We start from the raw sequence: 25,196 nt of genomic DNA, 5'->3' as shown, positions 1-25,196 counted from the left end.
CAGTCACTTCAAATCCTGACCTATATACAAAACATTTGCAAGAGAGGCATATTTTCAGGAACATATTTTCCTTCAAGAAGATGCTATTGTTTTCTTTTTTCAAGTATCATGAAATTGATGTAATTCACAGGACCACAGTGTACCTCAGTTCCTGGTAGGAACAATAATATGAAAACAGCTCTCAATTTGCCTTTTGCCTTTATTCATACATATATACAGTAAATAGAATTGTTCATTTTAAGCAACATGGCCGACACTGACATCGGTTTCACTTCATTTTAACTGTAACTCACATTTATACTTAACTATTATCGAACACAACTGTTAACATTGTCTCACTGTATATTAATATAGGACTGAGCATGCAATTAGTAATCAGCATATGGGCTTCACCTCTGTCCACTGTCATGTCATGATCATCATGTCAGTGGTTTTGCTGCTGTTTCTGAGGGAACAAGAACCGAGTACTTCACAGTCAACAGTAACAAGGTAAAGACATGTCATTTACAGGTGAATGAACATTAGGCAAAATTGAGCTGTCATTCTTCAAACCCATAGGGAAAAAAAAAAAATATATCATTGGTGTTTAATAAAAGCACTTTTACATGTGGTCTACATTTGTATGCATTTTCCTATGCGCTTCTTTTGATCTCACAATTACAAAACACTTAGAATATACATGAATGGAAACTACAGTAAAGTAATAACAACACAAAACAGAAATAAACATCCTTTAATATTTTTTCTTCATGTTTGTTCTAAAAACATATTTTATCTTGTCTATATGCATAAAAATTAGGGCTGTCAGTGTTAATGTGTTGATTGCAATGAGATTAAGGATCGAGCATAATGTGTTTTTTTTTTTTTTAATCGTGTTAATCTCGTGCCACCAAAGATTTTTTGTTTTACACTGTCACTGCTGCTGTTACCAAAGATTCTAAAGCGCTACATTCTAGAATCTTTGGCTGCTGCTATTTTGACCCTTTGATGCGCCCTTACTTGTTGTCAAGCTGCCACAGACACTTCCTACAAGGATTTTACATGGTGGAGCAAGATAATTCATGGCAAGTCATGTCTATGGGAGCAACAGGCGTGTCAGGAGACCTAAAGTATTTAAATCAAAAGCCTGAATCGTTGTTGGTGAAGATCGAATGAGTTGGAAAATAAAAATATAACTTACCCAGAGCTCGTCTACGGATAAATAAATTATCAGACATCTTCATAATTACATGTCAGACATGCTAACATCAGCTTCTAGTTCAGACAGACTGACGGTTATGTGTTGTCAAGCAAGAGAAAACAGTTCTGAAATGCAAAATAATCAAATTTTAATCATGTGATAAAACATAAGATTAATTGAGATTAAGAAAAAATGTATGGTTTGACAGCCCTAATGAAAATACTATGGATCAGTCTGAAGATACAAATAATAGAAATAGCTTGCTTTTTTGCAATAAATATTAATAAGTAACACTACAAAACAAATATTTAGCATCTGCCATGCAGCAATGATGCATAACATTTTGTTTGAAAAGCAATTTCGGCTTTTTGTGATAAAGTTCTATCAAGCTTCACAGTTGGGAGGTAGGCACCACCAAGACACACTTAAAGAGAACACTGTGAAGCTATCTGTACATTCACATTTCAAGTGTTAACTTGTAGCATATTTACTTTAGTTTAATACAGAGTATTGAACAGAGACAGGTTATCCAAAAGCTGAGTAGCAGCCAACCTTTCTCCACTTAGAGATAATAAACAAGGTGACCCCCACTACACGTTTGAGGCCATGGACAAAAATATATGTGACCTGTGTCTCAGATTGTTGGAGGTGTAAACATTTAATCCATCAAAGGGACAGTCCCTCTGCATCAGTGCTGTGGCTTAATTCTTCTTGAATTGACGTTAACATTGTTGGACTCATCATGGACAATTATTAAAGAAAGATCAAAATCAAGGCAGCAGAACCAGGAATATTGTCTTTTTTTATTGCACTCATTCTTCTTCCTTGTTAAAAGCTGGTGCCTACATCACCCACAACAAAAGCAGGCTGCTGAAATTATGGTCAGTGTTTTGAGACGGTTGCAACAGGTACTCCATTATTCCTCCAATCAGAGACATGCTAGAGTGATTACACTCATACTGCACATGCTCATAGACCCTCCCCCCACCACCAAGACAAAAGACACATTCAACATCTCCTGCTGCAATTAATGAAAAAAACTTGTTTTGTTTTTGTTTTGGAGGAATAGAAATATTCTTTTTCTTTTTTTTCATTCAATTTATCCAGTTTGAATCATTGCTTTTTTGACTTTTAAGTGACATGGTTAGCATGTCTAGCTAGCGTGAAGTGTTCTGTCATGGTCTGTCCCCAAGCTAGGAAACCAGATCAAAACAGACCACACAACAGTATTTTTCATCATTTTAGTCCAAAATAGGCAAAATATATAGTATATATATTTGTCACATTCATTACAATAACAATAACGATAAGAGAATTTGCCTGTTCTGTTTATCAAAAGAAATAAATAGTGCATATTTCTACTGAAGTTAGGCCTATGTTTAATGCAAAACAAAACTCAATAACTGTTCTTTGATAAATATCATTGAATAGACAAATAATGCTCGTGAAAAGGTTGCTCCATCCCCTTTTCAGTGTGCCCTGATCCCCCATATTATCATTGGGTTGTTATTATCATTGTTGGAGTATTTTATGTTTTGAGTAAATGCTTCTATTAATTTTTCAGGGTTTGATGTTTTATATATAAGTTTGAAGATATTTTGTGTGGTTTATGTTGGAAGGGTCAGCCCACTTTGCATATTTTCAGTTGTCTGTCTGAGTGGGGTTAATTAGCTGCTCAGCCAGGGAGAGAGGAAACAGGTGTGTGCTATCGGGTCCTTTTAGGAGAATTTAGTGTGGGTAGTGGTAGTGTGGGGTTGGGGCGCTTGGGATGGCTAGCATTTTTGCTCCTGCCCATACTTACCTGAGAGGATGGTATGCTCCACGTAGGTGAAGATTAAATGCAAGCCATTCAGGGGCCAAAGGGGAGAGAGATGTAGAGCAGGTGGCAGCTTGCTGTGAGGCTGCAGTTTTAGAATTTGTTTGTTATGGCTTAGGTTCTTTTTCTTTTTGAATTGTCCGGGATTTATTTTGCCTTCTGTTTTGTAGTATTTTGTTAATAAAATATCACTTTTTTGAGCACATACTCCGGCCTGCTGACAATGCTTTTTGAAACATCTTTTTAAAAGTTTCCAGTGCCCATATCATCATCTGCCCTTTGCAGAGGGAGGCAACACCACAATGCTATAATATTGTGGTATAAATAAATACCATAATATTATTATAAAACAATGCATATTTTCAGAATGCTTATTGCGACAAAAAACAAAAGTTCATCAGTGAAATTTTATGTATTTTTAAAATGCTGCAACTGTCCCTGATCTGTGTTGCAACTGTCTCCAGGGTTGGGGTGAGAAGCAACATGTGAATTCTTCCATTCAAATAAATATTGTGAATGATATGTCATAAGTAAAAAAAATGGTATGGGTAATTGGTGGTAGGGCTGGGCGATATGGCTGAAATCTGTATCACGATATGAGTGTTTCATATTGGTCGATATCGATAATTATTGAAACATTGTATGACCTATTTAAAATAAGGACCAGGAGGGAAAAATACTAAATTTAAACATTTTTATTTTAAACTTAACCTTCTGTTCAATGTTACAATCACAATGAAAACTGTACTGTACAGGTGAGCGCGGCTAAGATGGTAAAACAAATTGGTGGTATTACCACTCTTGGTCGGGACCACGTTCTTGCATAATTTGCAGACAACATTTGTCTGACTACGATCAGATTTGTAAAATCCAAAAAACTCCCATACTGGTGAGCTGACTGTTCCGTTCTTATCCACAATTTCCTCCTCGCTCGTTGCAGCACTCATCTTTCGTTTCTTGACCACGCTGTTTCTGCGACCACGAGACAACAAGATTGCGCAATCAAACGTGATACTGTTACATGATTGGCTATTAGCCTGTCACTCACGTCGTTGCTAGGCACCAGATAGAGGACGAGTGCCTTTGCTCATGCAACCAAGCTTGCTTCGCAACAAAGATTCAAGCGGAGCTAAACTTACGCCGGTTTCTTGAGGAAAAAAAAAAAACATTCTATCAAAACGTTCTATCGAACGCATTTTCTATTGTTATCGAGTACGTGTCTATTGAGATACATATCGTTATCGTTTTATCGCCCAGCCCTAATTGGTGGACACGTGAAAGTATGTTTAATATATAAAAGTTTTGTTGGTCTTGTCCAAACCGTCTCTGAGCAACCGTCCTCAGTCTCCACTGTTATGATGGTAGTGGCCAATGTAGCCTCGAGTCTTTAGCGTCATGCAGAGATGAGAAGTGGGTTACAGAGGTCTGGTAAGCTCTCTTGTTTCTAATGCCACACCCCCAGATAGTTTTTTGTTGTTAAACTTGTCGTCTTCAGACCCCAAATAATATCACTTGAGCACAATTATCACTTCATGCTGGCTTTGTACACCGTTTTTAACCTATGCAATCATACTCCCCAACAGACTTGTAAAAGCAGCCACAGCCAGAGACATCATTTAAATGTGGGTAAATGCAGACAATATATATTAGGTTCTCTTCAAAACTTTTCTCAGTTGTTGTTGACTTCACTGCCTACGCACACACCAATGCATAGTTACAGTAAAAGAAAGTATGTAAGTGCTCCTACACAACAGTGTTTAAGGTTTACACACAAATTAGGGGAAAAACCAACCAACCAACCATCTTAGTAAGATGCTGAATCACAGAACACCTTCAGTGCTCCTTGGCATTGAGTCTACAAGTGTCTGGAACCATTGATGATGAGGGATGGAGCCATTCTTCTACAAGATGTGCCCTCATTTCCTGTTGTGATGATGGTAGTAGAGAATGCTGTCTAACACCTTATGTGTTAGCATTCTCCACCCAAAATCTCCCACAAGTGTTTGATTGGGTTGAGACATGGTGACTGTGAAGGCCATAGCATATGAGTCAAATCATTTTTATACTCATCAAACCGTTCAGTGACTCCTCATACCCTTTGAATTGGGGCACTGCCATACTGCTTCTGCACAAATCATTCAGGTTTTTCCTGTTATTTGTCATGAGTCCGTGCATAAAAAAAAAAAAAAGAAAAAATCCTATCAAAAAAAGCTAACTAATGATAACTGTTTAATGATCCCTCTCAGTCTGTGTCTCCTAGTACTTACCTGTCAGAGTGCAGGCATTTCTCAGGCTGCAGCAGCAGATGATCTCCTTAAAAGTCTTCCTCATCTCCTGACTCCTGAAGGCATAGATGAGCGGGTCAATCACAGAGTTGCACATGATGAGGATGAGGTACATGTTGAAGTGGGACATGAAGCACACACAGTAGAGGTTCCGTGGACAGGAGATCATTAGGATCAGGTGGAGGAAGAAGGGAGCCCAGCAGACGATAAAGATCCCCAACAGGATGGTCAGTGTGATGGCCCCCTTCATGCTGGCCCGCTGATGAATGGAGTTGTAGCCGGGCAGCGCTGCGATGCGCTTGACGTGTGAGCGGGCCAGCATGAACATGTGACTGTAGAGAGAGGCCATGATGAGCAGCATGGCAAAGAACATAGAGACCAGGCAGATGATGACGGGGGTGGTGTCTGAGTAGACGATGAAGATGATACCGCAGCCCGTGCAGAAGGTCCAGATCCCCCCAATGATGAGGCCGGCTCTCCTCACTGTCATAATGTTGTGGTATCTCAGTGCATAGAAGATCGTCACGTACCTGTAGATATTAACATATATTGATTTCTTAGGTAAACCTATGATTTTCTAACAACATTGACAAGAAAGCAGTACTTTTAGCTGTAAATTTAGTATTGCAGCTCCAGTGGCTGAGGTTTCCTGACTGTTAGTCCCAACTATGGCTCTAAAAAATACTGGATCCTACATTTCCCATAATGCAACTCCATAATAATGCTCCTCCAGAGCCAAAAAAATATTAATAATTCAATTGTTTTCACAAGCTGAGTACCACTTCTCATGAACTGAATGTAAGAAATTGGTGTAGTGCCCCTTTCAGAAAGAAACAGGACATGATATAATAGTTCCATAGTTTGGTAGAGAATCTCTGCAGAGATTTGAAGAGGAATGCCTGTAAAAAGGTAAATCTTAATGATTTAAAAAAGATCCATTTAAATCCAAGTATATCCATCTAATTGTGTGTACTTGTTGAATTGTGAGATCACACAAAAAGACAAATTTTACATTTTTGCATGTTCAGCTGAAAATCTGTGTAGTGACACCAAGGACAGATGGGATTCAAGAACAACATCCAGTTAACTGAAAGAGTACCATCTGAGTACCAGCTGAGTACCCATTGCCTCCATATTTGTGGTAATTAGCACAAAATTACACTGTCCCCTCTAGGACCCTTCCCAAGATGATATTATTTCATATCAGTCCTGTTCTAGGAAATTATTAGGAAACTTCTGGACCGGACAACCCAGTTATTCTGGGTTGTAATTACATTGCACAACCTCTATTTTTACACAAACCTTTGCAAGTCGTTGTTTTCACATAACATTAACATTAGCCGATCTAAAAGGGTGACCTTGTACTGTGTTTCAGGACAAAACAGAACAGTGCAATTATGCACAGTGACCCTTGTGAGAGTGCATGTAATTAAAAATCCTATTTCATTTAAAAGCTTTGAAGCTCTTCCGACAGAAATAATAAGAGAAAACAAGTACAAGAGTGTGTATGTGTGTACTGCAGTGACCTGGAGGTGATACAAGAATTTCAAGATGAAGATAAAAGTGCTTTTCGCTATCCATACACACCTCCCTCCATCATTACCTGTCCACAGCAATTGCCAGTAGGCTGCACATCGATGCAACAACAGAGATGCAGATCATGGAGTCAAACACATTGTCCATCTGTCGGATGAAGTGCTCCTCCACCACCAGCTGTCTGTTGTTAAGAAGGTAAATGATGATGGTCTCCCAGGCGTTGGACACACTCACTAGCATGTCTGCTACTGCCAGACTGCAACGACCAGATAAGTAGGGTCACACTTTGATCACAGAGACAGATATTCACCAATCTGTACATGTCCCAGATAGCAAGGGGACACCGAGTCAGTGTTGGAATTTCATCAGAATTGTCGAATATTCAAGGCTAAATTATATTGAATCAAGGTTGATAATTCTTTGCCCCTTCAGAAAAATTGTACAGTTTTGTTGATGCATTAACATTGATTCAGTGTGGTATGCTGTCTGAAATGCTCACTCTCTCAGCAGCCTGCGGAGTAGCTGTCCTGCCACCCCATCTATCTGACACACTGGCAACCAGCAGGCAGGAGAGAGGCCAAGACATTTTCTTGACACTCACATGCACTCAAGATGCTAAAGCTAAACATTAGGTAGCTGCTGTAAATGTCAGAATTTAGAAGCTTGAACACCAACAGAGAAACAGCAAATTCACATACTAGTCAGCAAAAAACAAAAAAACATCCAGTTCTGTGGATGAAATTACGTTTTTGATGAGAGATGCCAGACTGATATGGAGCTGATTTTTGAGATGATGATTTGAGCTGACAGAAAGGCTACAGTAACTCAGAGAACCAATCTTTACAACTCTGGTGAGCAGAAAAGCATCTCAGTATGTACGACAGCCAAAGACCACGCTGGGTTCCACTCCTGTCCAGAAAGAACAGAAATCTGAGGCTGCAGTGGATGCAGGCACACCAAACCTGCACAGTTAAAGACTAGAAAACATAGCCTGGTCTGATGAATCTACATTTCCTCTGGGGGCATGCACATGGTAGGGTCAGGGTTTGGTGTCAACAGCATCAATCCATGGACCCAACCTGCCTCACGTCAACAGCCCAGCATGGTGGTGGTAGTGTTATGGTGTGTGCAATGTTTTCTTGACACACTTAACACCAATCAATCATCACCTGAGTGTTGTTGCCGACAAGCAATAAAAAAAAGATCAAATTAATTACATGAATTTTGATTAATTAATCGAAATTACCTGCACATATCAACATTTGCCATGAGAAGTAAGTGAAACAGTGCACCAAATCATATACTTACAGATGTAAACCTAAAGTGTGTGGCACTGCTATTCCATCAGTGTGTCTTCATATTTTATGCTTCATGCTTTACAGATGTTTCATGTTTAAAGTTTTCGGTAGAGTCGCCACACCGAGAGCAGTACACACACAATACATGGCGATCCCTTGTTTGCAATATCTTACCCCTGTTAACTGTGTGGGTCTTTCCTGTCATATAGAGAGCTGATTCCTTGTCTGAATTGTTCTCATTCCTAATTTGTAACTGTAGTGGCACAGGAAGGTCTGAATGAGGTTTTCTTTTAAAAAGTGAATAGTTTTTTTTAATTGGCACCAAAGGGCTTGAGTCACAAATGCAAATGACGGAAGGATGAATCAGCATCACCATCCTGCCCAGCTACAGGATCAGTTTATGGTAATCACTGAATATATTAATTTTCATTTTTAAGTGTAGATATTTTTTTTGTCACAGCATGAACTGAAGTATGAAGGGCCTTAGGAGGACATCTGCATTATTACTTAAACTTCAGGCTCCAACTTGTACAGGGAACAGAGTTGAGATCTAGATTTAATGCTTTTATTATTTCACCTATCTGGCTATTCAAATTATTACATACTGTACATAATTAACAGATAATGGGAGGAATAGGGACCTATGGCTCACTTCTGCCCTGGGGCACCATAGTGGAGAAATCTAACCCTGCATATTTTTACAATGTAGAGGACTGACCCAACATCATTCTGTTGGGTCAGTCTGAGATATTTTATGTTGCATGTTAAACAACAACTCACCTGCAGACGAAGAAGTACATGGGCGAGTGGAGGTTCTTGTTCTTCACTATGGCTGTGATGACCAGGATGTTCTCCAGCAGGGAGATGATACCCAGGATCAGGAAAACCTGTGAAGAGAATTCTTCTTCTTCATTCTGACTATAACCAATTTAAAAGCCCAGACAGAATAAAAATGCAGCAGTGCATGTAAACACTAGACTGTATCAAATCACTTCCCATGGAAACTTTTGATCCAAAATCTTCAATTGCAATGATTTCCGTCAATGATTTCATGATTTGAGACAGACAAGAGAGGAGAACAGAAGAGTAGCACAAAATGAAGTACTGTAGTGGTTTCCTACATCAGAGTTGCGTCATTTCTGATTTTGGTTGATACTTGCCCACGGAGCATGCCCACCTAAACTGGTAAAATTCTGTTCACAATGTTTTGAGGATGCTGAAGTGATCTACCAAGATTTATGATGATTGGACAAATTCTTAATGGGTTATGGCCAGTTACCTGTTAAGCCTCGCTCCTAAGGAAGTTTATTGGACAATATCTTGAAAACTAAATAAGATATCAAGAAGCTTTATGCAACTTTTTTATACTGATGATCCACAGACAACTTGGTAGCAATCAGACTTATGATACTTCTTTGAAAAATTCAAAATGGTGGAACATCCATCAAGGCAGATTTATATGGTCCAAACACACTGAGCTGCACTTGTGTGTAAAATTTCAAGTAAATCGAACTTACGGTATGATTAATTACAGCACTACCATCTGGCTGATAGGGTTGATATTTCTTGGGAAACACTTGCACTTCATTTCCAGTTACTGGAATAATTGATTCCAGTTCACTGCAATTTTAGCTGCTGATAAGCACTAATAATAATAATAAGAAGAAGAAGAAGAAATAAACCAGCCTAATAATAAACCAATACAAAAACAATACAGTCCTGCCTCTCAGGGACTCGAACACTAAATCTTTGCATGAAGGTGTTCAGTATTATTCACACACAAATACACACCTCTATAGCAATGTGGACCTGCTCGCATGCTGCTGGTTTGGAGGTGCTGGTCTTGTCTGGCAGCAGTGGAGGGGGCAGGGTGTAATTTTGGTGATAATAAGAGTAATCCCAGGTGGAGTTACCCAGGAGCACCTCCTCATGGTAGGAGGACTCATCAGATGCATTCATCCCTGCTGTGGCTCTGGTCCAGATCACTGCTGCTCTGGTGCCGTTGGCATTTTTCACGCAGGCTGCAAAGGAAAAGAGATGTCAAAGTGAGATGGTGTCAGTGGAACTCAGAAACTATGTTTTTTTCCTCCACACCAACTTCAACCAAGTTCAATACAGCATACAAGTTTCGTTCCAATTCCTTGAGGGAATATCTGGCCCTTTAGGTGCTAAACGCTCCATGATGTTCATCAGCTAGAGTGTCTGCTATTTGATGCTGAGCAGGTAGTGCACAGTGGTTACAGGTAACCATTGAGCTCAAACTCACTTAAAATTTCCATAAATCTGAGGGGATTTGCAGATTCAGCTGATAACATCCCTAAGGGCAAGGTCTAGCTAAAAGGAAGAGATCTCAAGACCTGATTTTGGGAAATGCACTATTTGTTTTATTTTATTTATTTATTTTATTAATAAAATACAAATCTCATGTCATTATGGTAAATATTAACCTACAACCAGCAGCTGATAAGATTAAGTTAGCATGAAGACTGAAAATAGCTTACCAGCAAGACATGCCATAAAATGATGTCAAACCATCACAATCATCAAACGATGACATTCAAACATTACATTACATGTATGAACCATTGTATGGTATTTTGTCTCACTCTCAGCTGACCAAATGTTTGAACATTCCCCTTTACTTAAGAGATAAGAGGCCCTGATGTGTCACTGAAGTGTGTGGGACACAAAAAAGCCTCAGTGTTAAGATCCCGCCTGCAGCTGATGTGAGGAGATCAGACCTGAGAGAGTATCTTGAACTCTTCCCTGCAGGCAAATACCTCCCTCTTAACTCATGATCAGACTAACAGACTCTCCAGTGATGTCAAATGACTCAGTTTCAGTTGCTTACACATTTGTACAGGGCTAACATTAATACTCTATCTTAAAAATTCATGGTACATGAGGCATTTCCAGCACTAAATGTGCTGACAAAGGGGAAAATATCTTGACCCTGGATAGAAAAGAAAGGGAAGCAAACAAAGCATTGGTGACAAAATAAAACCATTCAAGCAAAGTTAGTTAGCAATATGCACAACATAACCCATGTTGGGAGCGCAGCCTGTCTCATTTCAGCAGAACGCCATTATCCACATCCTATTACAAAGTGACACCATGAGCAGTGATACAGTAATTAACTACAGGGCTAAATGAGAGAGCTGTTTGAGTGGTTAAGACGTTTAACTGCTGTCATGAATGCACTTGGAACACAATAATTACTTGAAATATGAATGATATTAATGTATTGGTGCTACTTTCCAATATTAATTGACACAGAAGTTATCTTAAGCTGTTCAAAAATTATTTTTAATTTCTTCATAGACTCTAAACACAAGGAACATATATTGTATTTTAGCAAGTTATGTAACATTACTGTTCTATTCCTTCTTTTGGCTACAAAATGTATTTTATACAGCAAAGGCTCTCTGGCAGAAACACTTTAGGAAGACAGGTGAGATAATATAAATATAAAGTATAAAGGAAAGGAAACGTCCACACATGGAACAAGCTGTAATAAAAGAAGAAGAATCACACATAGAATTTTAACCCAAGAGGCTGGTGTATATATCCTGTCATATTTGTTGATTTAGTGTATTGTTTTCTTTTTACTTTTTTAATTTCAAACCTGTTTGTCCTCCATACACGGGTGGATGGTAAACACTGTTCTTCTGGCTTGCCTCTCTCTTGTTGACTGACCCTTCAGTTCCCTGTCGCCTCCTGCCTGTGGATTACTACTCTGGGAGGAAACTAGAATTAGGGCCGAAAGTTCTATGCACAACTGGGAAAAGCAGGCAGGCTAAATGAGTGATGTGTTCTCTGCGTCTATCGATCTCCTCCAGCAAGGCAACTAACACGCAACTAATAGGGAAATAAAAGAATGACAGGACAGATAATATCAAAATGACACAGTTTTATTTACAGATTTTGAAAGTGGCTAAGGAGGAGCCAGATCCAATCGAATTAGTGTTGGTCCCGTTCTGGGATGTCCCGGATCTGGCACAAAATAAGCCCTGACTGTATTGCGGTCATGATCATGGGGACATTTCAACCCTTATGAGTGGGATGTTTTACATATTAAAAATGGTGTCGTCTGCAAACTTAATAATGATGTTACAATCAAGCAGAGCTTTGCAGTCGTAGGTGAAGAGGAAGCAGAGAAGTGGGCTGAGAACACAGCCCTGTGGGACCCCAGTGCTCAGAGTTAGGATGGTGGAAGTTTGGTTATCCAACCTGACCAACTGTGGCCTGTCAGTCAGGAAATCCAAGAGCCACTTACATGTGGAGGGACTGAAAACTAGGTCATACAGTTTAGTGACCAGCATGGATGGATGGACAGTGTTGAATGTGGAGCTAAAATCAACAAACCACATCCTCACATAGGTGCTGAGGGTGTCCAGGTGTGTCAGAGCAGAATGCAGTACAGCAGTGATATGTCCTCTGTCAACCTATTTGAACGGTAGGCAAACTGAAAGGGTTCCAGTGATGATGATGATGATGATGATGATGATGAGCTTTACCCCAGTGATGGGGGTAAGGAGGCTTTCAGATGACCCAAGACCAACCTCTCCAAGCACTTGGTGATGATAGTGGTGAGTGCAACAAGCCTGTAATCATTCAGGCTTGTTACCACAGAATGCTTTGACACAGGAACCATTGTAGCTGTTTTCAGGCACTTGGGAACAACTGACCTCCTTTAACCCTAGAACACTAAAGTCGGGTTATTTTCACCCACACGATTCTTGTCATGTAATTTTCATTGTGTTGCTGCTGTCTGAGTTGCATGGGTCCTTGGGTAGCTTCAGGCTGCTCATTGATGTCATTAATGGTATGTTTGTTTCCCTCCTCCCATCTATGGTTTTTTCAAGAGGCATGTGTTCAGGTGATTTTCACCCGACGTTAGTGATGGTGTTACTAATTTTAACGTTAGTGTTCTAGGGTTAGGGTTAGTGCCAGAAGCACTGTAGGCCTCTTCATCGCCTGATCTGAAAGCATTATCCAGGCACTCATTCATCCAGAGCTGCTGATTTGGGAAAATTTTAATTACTTTTTGAGTGGTGACATTGTCAGTGCATGTGGTGATGTATTCCACCACAGAAGAAGCATATGCCTCCACATCAGTGTGCAAGCTATCAGACCCCAATCAGTGTGTTTGAACTGCTGCTGTAGTGTACTGTTAGCAGTCTCTGACCCCACTTTAACCGCCTTTGTTATTAGCTTCACACGTCTGATGGTGGGGGTGTACCTGGGGAACAGAAACAGAGAAAGATGATCAGACTGTCCCAGGTGGCGGATGGTAGTGGCTGTGTAACCCCCAGCAACATTTGTTTAGACATGGTCCAATGTATCATTTCTTCTGGTGGGACAGGAGACATTCTGGTAAAGTTTGGGAAGCATAGTTCTCAGGTTGCAGTGATTAAAATCCCCAGGAACGATGAAAACTCCTTCTGGGTGTGTGGTTAGCTGTTTATTGATGGCAGCAGTTCTTTCAATGCTAGTTTGGCATTAGCATCTGGTAGAATGTAGACTGCAGCTATGATGGTTGATGTAAATTCCCTAGGCATGTAAAAGAGTCTGCACTTTATCATCAGAATGTCCAGGGACTAGTGTCTCCAGTGTCCAGTAGCAACATTAGCATTTGTACACCCATGTTTGTTTACATGGATGCACACACTCCCACCCCTGCTCTTACCCGTGTCCACAGCCTGTCTGTCTGCTCTGAGGACATAGTGCCCATCCAGCGCAGTCACAGTGTCTGGAATTCCATTGTTGAGTCACATTTCAGTGAAAATGGTGACATTGCAGTCTCTAATCCATGGGGAGGAAATATGCAGACGGAGTTCATCCATTTTTTTTTTGCAGAGACCGAACATTGGCCAGGATTGATTATTTTTAAGTTTGAAGTTTATTTCAAAATTCATGTAGGAAATAAAATAAAAATAAAAACTAGAATTACCGTTGTAGGCCTCTACCAGCCAGTAAACATCTCTACCTGAGTTACTGTTGAATAACAGCCAGAAGGGTTTTTGCAGAACATGATGTCACAGTGAAGTTGACCTTTGATTGGATATAAAATGTCACCCCATCATCATTTTATCATTTTAACACATTTGTGTTAAATTATGTCATAATTAGCATATGACAATGAAGAGGTCACAGTGACCTTTGACCTTTGACCACCAAAATATAACCAGTTCATCCTTGCGTCCAAGTGAATGTTTGTACCAAATTTGAAGGAAATCCCTTCAAGGTGTTACTGAGATATCACTTTCACCAGAATTTTACAGATGGACAGATGGATAGACGCAAGGACAATACAAAAACATAATGCTTCTGGTCATGGCTGTCGCCTTCTCTCAAGTGACAGTTTGTGTTTGTGTGCCTTTCTACATTATTCATTCAGAGAGTGGGACAACATCAATTATGCGCAGTGCAACAAATTTAATTAAATCTAATCACATGGAAATATTAATCACAACAAAACAACAACCTGCAAGCCTGCAGTGTTTGCACATACAACAGAATACAGTTTGTGAGAGGAAATGACATAATTGCTCTATATTTACAGGACAAACTAGCAGCTTATAAGTTATACAGCACAGTCAAAATTTTAGAGCGAAAATTTGCCATTAAACAAATAGACTATGATATTCAAACTTTTTTGATATTCATGAAGTAAATATTAAAGGTTTGCTAAATGAGATTTTAAACAATAATATAGCAGCAAACAACTATTTTCTATAGATGTGGTGTAGCAGTGGCATGCCATCAGGGCAAGCAAGGCAAGCAGTGTTTGCCCAGCTAAAGCTAAAAACAGACATCAATTAGAAGGACCAGCTACAGCTGCACTATAACGCTAGCTAACTTGCTGTTACCCATATTATGAATGTGTTCAGCAAATGTTGCTTTCGTTAGCTAGCTAACTTTATTCACTTGTGCTTCTTTTTGTGTGTTTAGTGGTTGCTTTCACCGTGCTCCATAACACCTCGCTGACTGAGAACGTGAAGGGAGGGGAGGGACGGTCGTGGCCGACGAAGCATTTGTTTTGGTCTGAGATGCTGGTGATCTGGTGCGAGATCTAGTGGCAGTGACAATCGTTTACGGAGCACAATCATATGTGACTTGTTGTGAATCTTTTCTCAATGCTGTGATCATGGTTTAAATCAAACACTGTTCCATATCCTACATGCTCCATCTGAACGATCTCGTTATGCCATGATGTAAAATGCTAGTATGGAGCACAAAAACTGACAAAATAGACGGCACAGTAGGAAAGGATTCGAAAAAATATAAGTGAATACATCACTGTGTTAAAAGAAATATGAACCTTTCCACTTTTCCTTTAACCCCCAATCAGTTAATAATAAAGCAAAAAGCTTTTAATATTTTCCTTTATCACCAACCAGTTGATAAAATTAATTAAGATGTAATTTTGCTCTTTTATTGCTCTTTATTTCTTCTGTTTCCTACCTGAAACTAACTTCTGTCACACATCAAACTGTGCAGGTAACTTTAATCATCCATAAACTGTATATCTGTTTATTATGGTATAATTACATTTATGATATTATTATTATTATTATTATCATCATACTTTATTTGACATTACAGTTAATGATGGAAATGATGTTTTGTGTTATTATGTTCAAGTGTAATTGTAAAGAAGAAACTTAGCTGTAGCTGGTTAAAAAGGCTGGTACTGAATGTGCTTAACTACCAGTATTTTCAGATAAGCTAGCTACCACGCAGCCCTCTCAGTGGCACCACTGATGTTGCACACACAGGCACAAACTCAGGACCAGTCCTTACATTCAAGGATGCATCCATTTGCATCATGGCACATTCATGTATTGTAGCCTATCATGTAAACTGTAATTACAAGCAAATGAGTTCTAAAAATCTGTCCATGTTAACATCGTAGATATTATTCTTAGTTCTAATTTCTGACAGTGACACTATTTTCCACTTATTTTCCACTTGTTGGCAGCCAAGCCTTTATCTGTCGCAGCTACATCTCAATAAAATTCTATATTAGCACTAATACAATAAATGTTAATAATTTGAAAGGCTCTAAACACAGTTTGTATCTGGTTTAACTTATTATTGAATCATTCCAGATACAGTGGGGTCCAAAGTCTGAGACCACTTGCCCATTCATTTGAATGGGCTATACGCAACAGAGCAAGAGTGAGTGATTTACAGTATTTAAATGATATGATAACTAGTGCTACTACCATGCATGAACAGCCCGAGGTTGGTATAATGGGAGAGTTTTCTGTTCTGCCCATTCTGCTGACATTACATGAATGCAGCATTAGGAACAAAGGAAATTAGGGAAAGGAAATGTTAGATGAGTAAAACAGGGAATAGTTGAATGATAAAATATGTTTGAATACCTTAAAAATTATGGGGCTGAAAAATTGAATGAGCTAGTGAAGACTATGATAAATTAAGTTTCGATTTTTTACGCACTGGAGATCAAAGGAAAAGTACAAAGCTTTATATTTCTTTTAACACTTTTAAAAGAAAATGTTTACTGAACTAACAGTATAATTTATTTATGTATTCCTGTTGTATTTTTCACTTGTCTGATAACCTCTCATTTTTTGTCAGTTGTGGAGCTCCATATACCACATTTACATAAGTGTTCTTTCAGATTCATTCAGTTGTGGCATTTTATACATCAATATGCACATTTCAGGCTGAAATGTACATATTGCATATTCAGGCTGATCCAGCACAACCGACTGAGATCAACACCAAGCTCTCCATCTGCAGCTCATCCCATGATGTGACTGACTCCAATGACAATGACATGGACCATAGAAAAACACGATGGTCATTAGCTCTTTTTTGAAGGTTGCCATAGATGCGTTATCACAAGTAAAGCATTAAATTGCATTTTATAATTCTCAAAGATGGCACTATCACCATTCGAGTCATGATCATGAATTATTGTTGGTGATTACCAGCAGAATGACATGATTATTTAAAAAATAAGAGAGAGAGAGAGAGAGAAATAAACTATATGAACATGATCAAATTAATTTACTGAAATACTAAGACAGGCTGCTGGAAATAGTACTGTTTAAAGAAACTGCTGTATTATATAGGAAAAGTTTAATTTCAAATAGGATCCTCATTCAGTGCAGACTCTGTGGCAATCAGTACCCAAAATAAATCAAATTAAAAACAACAAAAATAAAAATAGTAAATCTAGCAAATAATTGCATCCAAATTTCCAAGAAAATATAGCCACTTTAGACTAGAGGTGGACAAAGCGGATATGAGGACAAGCACAAAGAAGACATGAACTGGTCATAACACAAACCATATAATGTAACTATAATGAACTTGTGCATGGAGGAGAGTTTGTGTTTCTCCAGTAGGAGATGCGTTTATTAGGAGCCCAGATTTTGGTCAGTCAGTGAAACGACAGTTCCTCATCTCACATCGAGTGATTATCACTGCCTCTGCTTTTCCACGGTGGTGACTAATCTGTGTGTGGTGACAATTATTACAGCACCAACAAACTGAGAAAGCAGAGCATTTCCTTCACAATGGGGGTGGCCTCTATTAAGTCTTCTCAGTGCTAATGAATCAGTGGACTCTCTGCTTTTACTGAATGTGCATTTGCTCAGTTTTTGTGCCACACAGTGTGACACTGTGCTGACATGAAACATGTTTTAACTGCCCTCAGATAACAGGCAGCTCTGTGCTGAAATACAGCTAACCTACAGCATTTCTTGGCCATGCACTGGCTGAGTCATGTGTTATTCTGGATTAATGCAGGGCTGTATTAACTTTAGCTAAGGGAAATACACATCTGGCAAGATGCCATGAAACTGAGCAGCATCTGGACCTCTCTATGTTTGTGTTTCCATAGGAAGTAGCAGAGCAGCTAAAATGGAGGTTCTATCAGATCGAGGCTCTATCTGTCCAGCTTTAAGTCCATTAAAAACACAATCTATATACAGCTTTATACATAAGGTGAACTATCTTTTCATAGACAGTGTGTGGTCAGCATTTGTTATGATGCGGCGTTTCAGAAAAGCAAAAATACAGATGGAAGCCTAAACTGTTTGATTTATCCTCTGTAGGATTATTTGGGGAAGTGTACATTAAAATGCATATAATGTTTTTAATGATTTGTGGGTTCGCATGCAGTGATTATTAGTGGATCCTGCCATACTATTGAGGTAATCAAAACATGCCCAACAAAAAGGAGAAAATATTGTGCAACTGCAACATGCTCGGTCATATAACCCTGGAAATCCTATAGATTCACCACAAAGTCTGCACTTTGAATGACAGACAAACATGAAGTTTATATCATATTAAACCTCACAGGACAAAAATTACTAAATATGACCATGTCACTATGAAATCACAGACACACTTGAGGTGACTATTAGCCAATGTAACATCAGTTATTACATAGTCTGTAACTATAAGTCAACATTTACAAAAAATAATGTAAAAAGGCAAAGATATCTTCTGAATCCATTATGAGAGACAGATATAAAAATGACTCACCTCGCACAGAAGCTGTGACTCAAATCCTTCCACTAGTGGCTTAGATGGATGATGCCTGTGTGGATCATCAGACCTGTGGATTCATGCATCGTGATAGCGGAGATGCTCAGCTGTGAGAGAGAGAGAGGATGAGAGAGAGAGAGGGAGAGAGAGAGAGAGTGAGAGAGCGAGAGGAACCTCCCCTTCAATTCTGACAGCATGGACACGACACGCAGCTACTGGCAGCATTTTTTCACCATCTCCCTCACAGTAGGATGAAGGAAGCTGCAGCCAAAGCACATAGCTTCCTCTGTGTTGAAAAGATTCTGTCTCTGAGGAGGACTTGGTGCAGAACTCCAATCTGCAGTATTCAGAATAATAAATGAAGAAAATAAGACAAGTAACAGACATTTTGATACAACCTCGAGTGAATCTGTGTGTCTATGTTGGGTTTAAACTGAACAATTCTTGATGAATGCATTGGTTCATGTAGGAACTGGTACTGATAGACATATACTGTGCCAACTGTTATTAAGTCAGAATAAATATATACACACAGCTCTTTTCTTCTGATGTCCTGCAGTAGAGCAGCAACCTAGCAGCACATTACTGAAGATATCATGATTCCTATTCGGTTATTTAGCAGCATTATCACTGGTGTCAGAAACTGATTGGTAAGAGAGTAAAGGAACAAAAACTGCTAAATACATTTTGTCAAATGAGGCTTTTAGTTACAGGATATTCACACTAAAAAATGTATAACAATGTTTGTGTTCATTAAATATTTATCCTGCAACCAGAAGTCTAGTCTAACATTTTTAATTATGAGATTGGCCAAAGTGTTACTCTTTATTTTGACTAAATTAAGGTGATGGATAAATATTACAAATTCTTATCAGAGTAAACCTAATATTAACAGTTTGTATAAGTTTATATTGTATCTTCCAGCGTTCCATGAGGTGGCAGGGTTATATTTTATGCTTGTTACTGCATTGTTACTGTTTTGATTTCTATTCTGAAATGCTTCCATTGTTTCCACAATTCCATCATTGTAATATAATTAGTTATTAAGAATGAACATGCCAGTCACCAGCCCCTGCACTCCAAACCCGGGTTTGAGATGTAACAAGCACCTAAACTTTGGGATATCCTCTGCCTCTGTAGTGTTACAGACACACACCTGTGTGAGGTTTTTCACACCTGTGTGAAAAACAGCGACTATATAATCTTCTATGGCAAAACACAGACTGACCATGACAACAGCCTCAGAACAGTGTACCAGTGACTTAAAGAGAGAGGTCTCATGCTCAAACAGGCACAAGTGCAAGTTTAAATCTAATTCTTTGGATTCATTTTTTCAGCTGGTGGAATCTCGGCTGACTTGACTTGCAAGCCAAAGGACTGAAGGCAATCAAAGACAGCCAAAGACAGCTCAGTGACAAAGTCATGTCATATTTCAATTCATGCAAAGAGAAAGATCTCAGTGTAGACAACAGCCCAGTAAACCTGGGCACCTTTTTATAATAAAGAACAAAGAAAGGGAGAGACGCACCATGTCATACCACTGTCCTATTGTGGAATTGTGAATACTTCCATTTGTACTTCTATTGCAACCCCTTCACTCTAGTTACAGATCATAAAATACTCCAGGTAATCTGGAAGAACCCCAGTTCAAAATGAACCGGGTGGGGACTGAGATTCCTGCCCTTCAACTTAAGGGTAGAGTACAGGAAAGGCACGAAGAACCCAGCTGACTACATGTCCCAGCAACCCATTTGAGTGCAGACAGGTGAGCCCACAAGAGCAGTGAAGGCAGCAGAGAAGTATGCTAACTTTGACGCTTCATCATGATGTAGCACAGATGAAACTGCACACACAGATCAGTCGTGAGCTCACTGTGTAAACACATTGATGACATCATCCTCTGAGGCACAAGACCGAAATGCTTCTCAGATCAAAAGTTGGGTTTCCCAACATTGACCAGAAAGTAGAACTTAACACAGCCATTCAGAACCATTGGAAATATTTGAAGTACCTTAGCACACTGTCAGTGAAGATTTCTATGGTCCACTACATACTGGAGAATACATATTAGTTATCATAGCTGAGTACACAAGCTATCCAGTAGTTGAAAGTGTGAGATTTAGGGTTGTTATGTGTGTCAGATAAGGGAAAGAAGAAGAGAAGTGTGAAGATTGGGAGAAGGGGGCAATGGGAAAACCAGTAAATCTGATACATGCTAATGAATAGTGTCGGTTTAAGGCAACATATACCCCACAATGTCATACTGACAAGAAGGAGAAATGGCCGATGTAAAGCCAAAGGCAAGGAGAAGGCTAATTTTTGTATTCTATAATCTGGATAACCTTCCTCCCATATGATAATAGTAGACAATAGTAGGCTCACATTCCTGTCCACCACTATTCAGTAACATTGAATTACTTGCCCACGGATATTTGTCTTACTTACTAATTTACTAAGATACACTGTTGGTCTGAAGTTAGCTATGATAGCAGGAGAGTTGTGAGTATTGCTGCCTGCAGCTGGTTTGCTTGCTATGGGAAACCTGCATTTTAGCTTTGCAGCTTTGCAACTACGGAAAACACATGCAAATAATGCATTTTTGTGTATTTGGTTGTGTTGTGAATATTTGCAGCACATGTTGTCAAGTTGATGAAGATGTGTTGTCTATTTGCTTGTGTTTCTTAAGTTGTGGTCCACTGACTTCTCAGTATCATGGTATTTATCCATATAAAGGGCTTTATAGGCAATGAGACCTAAAAACACAAGTTTGCTAGCACCGTGGATTTATATGGATGCATATTGTATTCTTGTTAGCCCTGCTACAAACCTTCGGTCCTCTCCTCTGTCACTGTAGTTTTGTAAAAACAATCTACCAACTTACTCCATTATGTTGTTTATGTGCATGTCATTCGTTTGATAAGATTTTATAGTATTGTTTTTTTTTTTCTTCAGCTACGAGAAAGATTATTAACGTTCCACGCTGTGTAAGATTGTATCTATGTAAACATATTGTGAGCATAGTACATAGTACTGAGGGAGTTCTCTCATCATCATTTACGTTCAACCACAAGCGAAGCCTGCAGTTGCCTATGACATCATTCATGAAGCTATTGCTAGAGCACAGACCCACCACCCCTAATGCATTCATCGGCTTACACTGCTTCAGCTCTACCACCACTTGGCAGATCAGACCATAATCTCTTTTTTCTTCAGCCTTCCTACAAACTCTGCGTACTGAGGCAGGCTTCAACCACCCACTCATTCTGTCACTGGACCCCAGAGGCCAGAGAGTCTCTAAGGGACTGTTTTGAGAGCACAGATTGGAATGTTCTGCTGGAGTTACAGGAAACAGCAAGGACCCTGATCTTGATGGAATGGTTGACTGAAACCTTGAATCTGCAGCTGCAACTTCCTCCACACTCGGATCAAGTCTCCTGTCCCTCAAAGGAGATGTCTGGATGGTGTGTGCCTCAGGCTCCTCAAGGACTGTGTAGCTCAGCTAGCTCTCCAGAGGATCTTCAACTTAAGTCTGCAAACAGGGAGGGTCCTGGTCCTGTGGAAAACATCATGTCTTGTTCTGGTACCTAAAGTAGGATAAATGACTATAGACTGGTGGCTGTCACATCTCACATGACGAAGACCCTGGAGTGGCTGCTTCCCCACCTTCTGAGACCACAGGTTGTGCACGCGCTAGACCCGATACAGTTTGCTTACAAGGAACATATTGGTGTGGGTGATACCATCCTCTACATGCTCCATTGGGCCCATTCTTACTTGGATGAGCCACATAATTATGCAAGGATTATGTTCTTTGATTTTTCAAGTGCATTTAACACCATCCAATCCCTCATTCTCAAAGACAAACTAAAGGGATGGGGTTGGATCGAGAAATACTCAGATGATACAGCTGTTGTGGCATGTATCAGGAATGGGCTGGAAGCACAGTACAGGGATCTGATGATGGCCTTCAGTGAATGGAGCCTCCTTCTGAACACCTCCAAGACTAAGGAGATGGTCATTGCAGGCTTGACCCACACTTCAGCCAGTCAATGTTTGAAGGATGGACATTGAGGTGGTGCACACTTATAAATACCTAGGTGTGCAGCTGGACAGTAAACTGGACTTTTACCTGAACACAGATGCCATCTACAGAAAATGTCATTTGACATTTTCAGTGATGTGCTGCACATCTTACCAGTCAGTGTTGGTGGGGTGGTGGGGAATCTTTCCTTTCTATAGCTGTACAATGACCATTTTCAACAAGTAGCCTACAGTCCAAGCATAAGAAAGATGCTGACTCTGTATTCAAATGTTCCTATGTAAAAAAAAAAAAAAGGACTATTATGACTAAATATAAGCAACATAAACCATAACAGGTGAAGTCAGCACTGTGATAGACTGGCAATTTCTCCAGGGTGTACCCAGCCCTCACCCAACGTCAGCTAGGATTGGCTCCGGCCCCCTCCCCTGCGTTTTGGATAAGCAGTATTGAAAATGAATGAATGAATGAATACTTAACACTGGTGGGACAAGCTCTTTTTTCTAAATCAGGCAGTGATAGACGTACATCCTGTCACATGACAATCTTGATCACATGTAGTCGGAAAAGGTTCTGCAGTATATTGAAAATATTGCTGACCCCTCTCCTGCACTGCAGTGATGGAATAATAGTGTAGAGGCTATAGAAACAGTGAATAAGTCTCTCAAGGATCCTACAAGGGATGAGCCAAATCAGCATCATCTATATGTGTCTGAATGTCATTCATAGACTTTAAGTACAGTCAGCTGCAATTTATTCTTTTAGAACAAACCATACTCAAAACATGGCTGTGGACATAGTCTACTGCCTTAAAATGTCACTGCTGTTTTTTTTTTTTTTCTTGTCATATTAATTATTACATGTCATGTGATACTATCATCCACATAAAGATGTGTAATCAGCATGCCCACAAACCAGTCAACTCACTGGAAAAATAGTCATCACTCCTACAGGACTCAAACATGCACTTAACTATAAATGCTACATTTCACTGTAACACTTCTGGAACTGACAGACTCAGATGCAGAGAGAAACCTAGTAGGTGAGGAAGAGTGTCTTTACTCAATATCCAGGTGGTCATACACAGGTAGTCAGTCTACACATGCAAACAATAACAAGGAGGGAGCAGGAAAAATCCCAAGACCAATTAAATCTTAGAAGTTGACTGCTGGAAAGCGATGAACACATGAGGTAGAACAAAGACAATCTGCCATTGATCTAAGGCAACAGTGGGAGTATATACACAGGGTGGACTGACAGGATACCCCAGGGCCAGGTAAGTTGACTGGGATCAGGTGTGGATGATCAAAGGGCGGGAGACACACAAAGGCAGGAACTGAACCTGCAGGGCAGATGAGTATAAAATTAAAACAGAGACAGTATGAAACTTGACAAGATGTTAGTCACTCAGATAGACTAGTTATTTGTTTCTTTTTATTCTGAGCATTTTTGGCTGGACCGCAACATCCCTGACTGACTGACTGACTGACTGATTGATGATATTTCCACCACTGGACAGCCGAGTGCCTTGTTTCTGAGTTGGAGTTTCTGGCTCCCAACAGGTTCTATTAAGGTGGTGTTTACAGCCTGCAGTGTTGCTAACTTAGCACAGTGTCGCTAGATTCAGAGATTTTTTTTGAACAAACTGGGTATAAACCTGGTACATAGCTGGACCATATATGAATGCCAGCTTAGGGCTACACCTTGTGATGTGAATGCAGCGTTAGCTATTGTTAGCCAATTCTTGTCATCAACCCAGACACCCGCCCAGTTTGCTGCTAGTTCTCTTCACACTACAAATCAATTTCCTGCAGATGGCCATTAGCTTCAGATGTGGTTAGAGTGGCCACATTACTAAACTAATGAACCAGTCTATTGCTGAACTTGTCCTAGCTCGGCTGCTCTTTTTTGAGGTGAGCATGTAACTGCCTGACAAAATTCAACTCCAGATGTTATTTAATATTATTACAATTTCATCATTTTTCTATACATTGATTCACTTGGGTTTTACAACCTGCAAGTTGTGCTTTAATAGAAATTTTTACTCTTTTTGCTTGTCTGTCAGCCCAGAGTACAGAGTTCCTTCAGAAGCCCATTAAACTATCCCTTTTTTCTGTTCTTGTTTCTTTCTCATTTCCTTAAATGTCAGTGGCATTTGTACTAGCTATATTTGCTTTGAACGTGACAGTCAGGGTCTCCAGTTAATGTTTGCATCGCCCTGAGCATGACCTGTGTGACACAAGGCAAACATTATGGAGATGACAATGTGGTCTGTCTTCTGATTATACACAGACCTTCCACACACTCTATTCCCCAAAGCAAAGCCCTGAAGTAACTTACAGATCTTTAAAAAGCTTTGCTAGCAGAGCCTAAAGCTGGTTTTCACTCAAAATATGCAGCAGATATTTCCTTCAACAAGTTCCTTGAAGATATTCAAATGTAATGTGACTCAAAATACCAAGAAAATATTTTCTTTACTAACTCTTATCTCCATTCAATCTCCATG

The 25,196-nt window shown here is 39.6% G+C and overlaps 1 protein-coding gene across 1 annotated transcript; it reads right to left on the bottom strand.

The window, feature by feature from the left end:
• Positions 1-181: 181 nt before the first annotated feature.
• On the bottom strand, positions 182-10,455 carry mc5ra (melanocortin 5a receptor). The gene is made up of 4 exons (XM_071470075.1): positions 9,907-10,455; positions 8,896-9,002; positions 6,885-7,073; positions 182-5,811 (listed from the first exon to the last, which is right to left on the bottom strand). Exons 1-4 carry the CDS (start codon positions 10,072-10,074, stop codon positions 5,253-5,255), a joined length of 1,023 nt encoding a protein of 340 aa, XP_071326176.1. The 5' UTR covers positions 10,075-10,455; the 3' UTR covers positions 182-5,252.
• Between the last annotated feature and the right edge of the window lie 14,741 nt (positions 10,456-25,196).

The sequence above is a fragment of the Trachinotus anak genome, unplaced genomic scaffold (assembly GCF_046630095.1).
Source record: "Trachinotus anak isolate AG129_WGS33_773 ecotype Australia unplaced genomic scaffold, CSIRO_AGI_Tana_v1 ptg000032l, whole genome shotgun sequence".
Taxonomy (NCBI): domain Eukaryota; kingdom Metazoa; phylum Chordata; class Actinopteri; order Carangiformes; family Carangidae; genus Trachinotus; species Trachinotus anak.
The sequence above is the reverse complement of the archived record's forward strand: the minus strand, read 5'-3'. Positions and strand labels throughout refer to the sequence as shown.

Excerpts from the sequence above, each read along its gene's own strand:
- mc5ra (XM_071470075.1), bottom strand. The coding sequence starts at position 10,074 with ATGAATGCATCTGATGAGTCCTCCTACCATGAGGAGGTGCTCCTGGGT. Across the intron at positions 7,074-8,895 it reads ATGTACTTCTTCGTCTGCAG|TCTGGCAGTAGCAGACATGC; the intron begins GTGAGTTGTTGT and ends TGGTCGTTGCAG. Across the intron at positions 5,812-6,884 it reads CTGGCAATTGCTGTGGACAG|GTACGTGACGATCTTCTATG; the intron begins GTAATGATGGAG and ends TAATATCTACAG.